We start from the raw sequence: 1314 nt of genomic DNA, 5'->3' as shown, positions 1-1314 counted from the left end.
TTTTTTTTTTGACGCAAAGCGCCAAAGTTTTACTTATTAGTGTAATTCTAATGCATCTTTCACGTAAGAACATGATAAAATGATGAAAACTTGTGCTTGGATAAATGCTATTGCAAATTCTAGCCCTGAGAAAGCTACAATAAATGCTATAGGGAAGAATCCTAAAAAGAAGAATATAAATCCACTAGTCATAATATTGTAAGTGAAACCACTTAATATAGTTAAAAGAAGGTGACCTGATAGTATGTTTGCACCTAATCTTAGACCTAATGAAATATTACGCGCTAAGTATGAGATAAACTCAATTATAACCAGTAAAGGTAATAAAGCAATAGGTGTTCCAGCTGGAACAAATAAAGAAAAGAATTCTAATCCGTGTTTGTTTAAACCTAATAATGTTGCACCTAAAACTATTGTAAAACTAAGTGAGAATGTAAGTGCGAAATGACTAGTTGAAGCAAAACTGTATGGTACTAAACCTATTAAATTGTTCATTAAGATGAACACAAATAATGTGTACATTAATGGAAAGTATACTTGTCCATTTTTTGCATTTATTTGGTTTACAACAATTCCGTGTACTGTTGCGTAAATTGTTTCTTGGCTAATTGATCAGCTATTTGATACAACTTTATTGTTATTTGTTGCCATTAAATTTAACATTAATAATAGGTATCCCCCTATTGTTAAGTATAAACCAATGCTTGTTAAAGATATAGATAAATTTCCTAGTATAGGAGCATCTAGACTTAATAAATTTCTAATTTCAAATTGATCTAGTGGGCTTGTTATGTATAAAAGTGAGTTCATTAAATTAATATGTAAGATATATATTTAAAAAAGAATAAAGTAAAGGGTTTGTATAAAGTTTTAATAATAAAACCTCATCCTTCATACGCCTTCCACCTTATGGATGAAGGAGGAAGGTGGAAGAAGAAGTCGATGTTAAGGTATTATTAAAGTTTGCTTATAAATACACGTGTAGAGAATAAACGTACAAATCTTGGTAATACGTATTTTGAAAAAACGTATATAAGAGTAACAAGAACTGCAAATGCAAATGTTACTTCATTAACAAAATAAAATGGCACTAATTGAGGCATAGTTTAGATTAAAAAATTTTTTGTCATGACTATTTATATGACTAAATCAATTTACAGATTTGGAATTTAAAGGAAAGAAACGAAAAATAATTAGGATAGCATACCATTAATTTGTAAATTTAACGGCGGAGCCGGTAAATTTCTTTAGGAAATTCGTCTTCGATGTATTTCCACCCTAAGGGCGGAAATACTAGACCCGCTCATTGAAAGG

At 29.8% G+C, this 1314-nt stretch overlaps 1 protein-coding gene across 1 annotated transcript; it reads right to left on the bottom strand.

Annotated features, from left to right (window-relative positions):
- On the bottom strand, positions 1 to 1307 carry M438DRAFT_401241 (ATPase, F0 complex, subunit A; the record flags this gene model as incomplete). The annotated part of the gene is made up of 4 exons (XM_029909521.1): positions 1 to 368; positions 405 to 599; positions 699 to 776; positions 1295 to 1307. The coding sequence occupies 4 exons, from the start codon at positions 1305 to 1307 to the stop codon at positions 37 to 39; spliced, it is 618 nt and encodes a 205-aa protein (XP_029754489.1). The 3' UTR covers positions 1 to 36.
- Positions 1308 to 1314: the final 7 nt, after the last annotated feature.

Source organism: Aureobasidium pullulans (genome assembly GCF_000721785.1).
Source record: "Aureobasidium pullulans EXF-150 unplaced genomic scaffold scaffold_155, whole genome shotgun sequence".
In the NCBI taxonomy this organism is placed as follows: Eukaryota; Fungi; Ascomycota; class Dothideomycetes; order Dothideales; family Saccotheciaceae; genus Aureobasidium; species Aureobasidium pullulans.
This window is presented reverse-complemented; position numbering and strand designations above follow the sequence as displayed.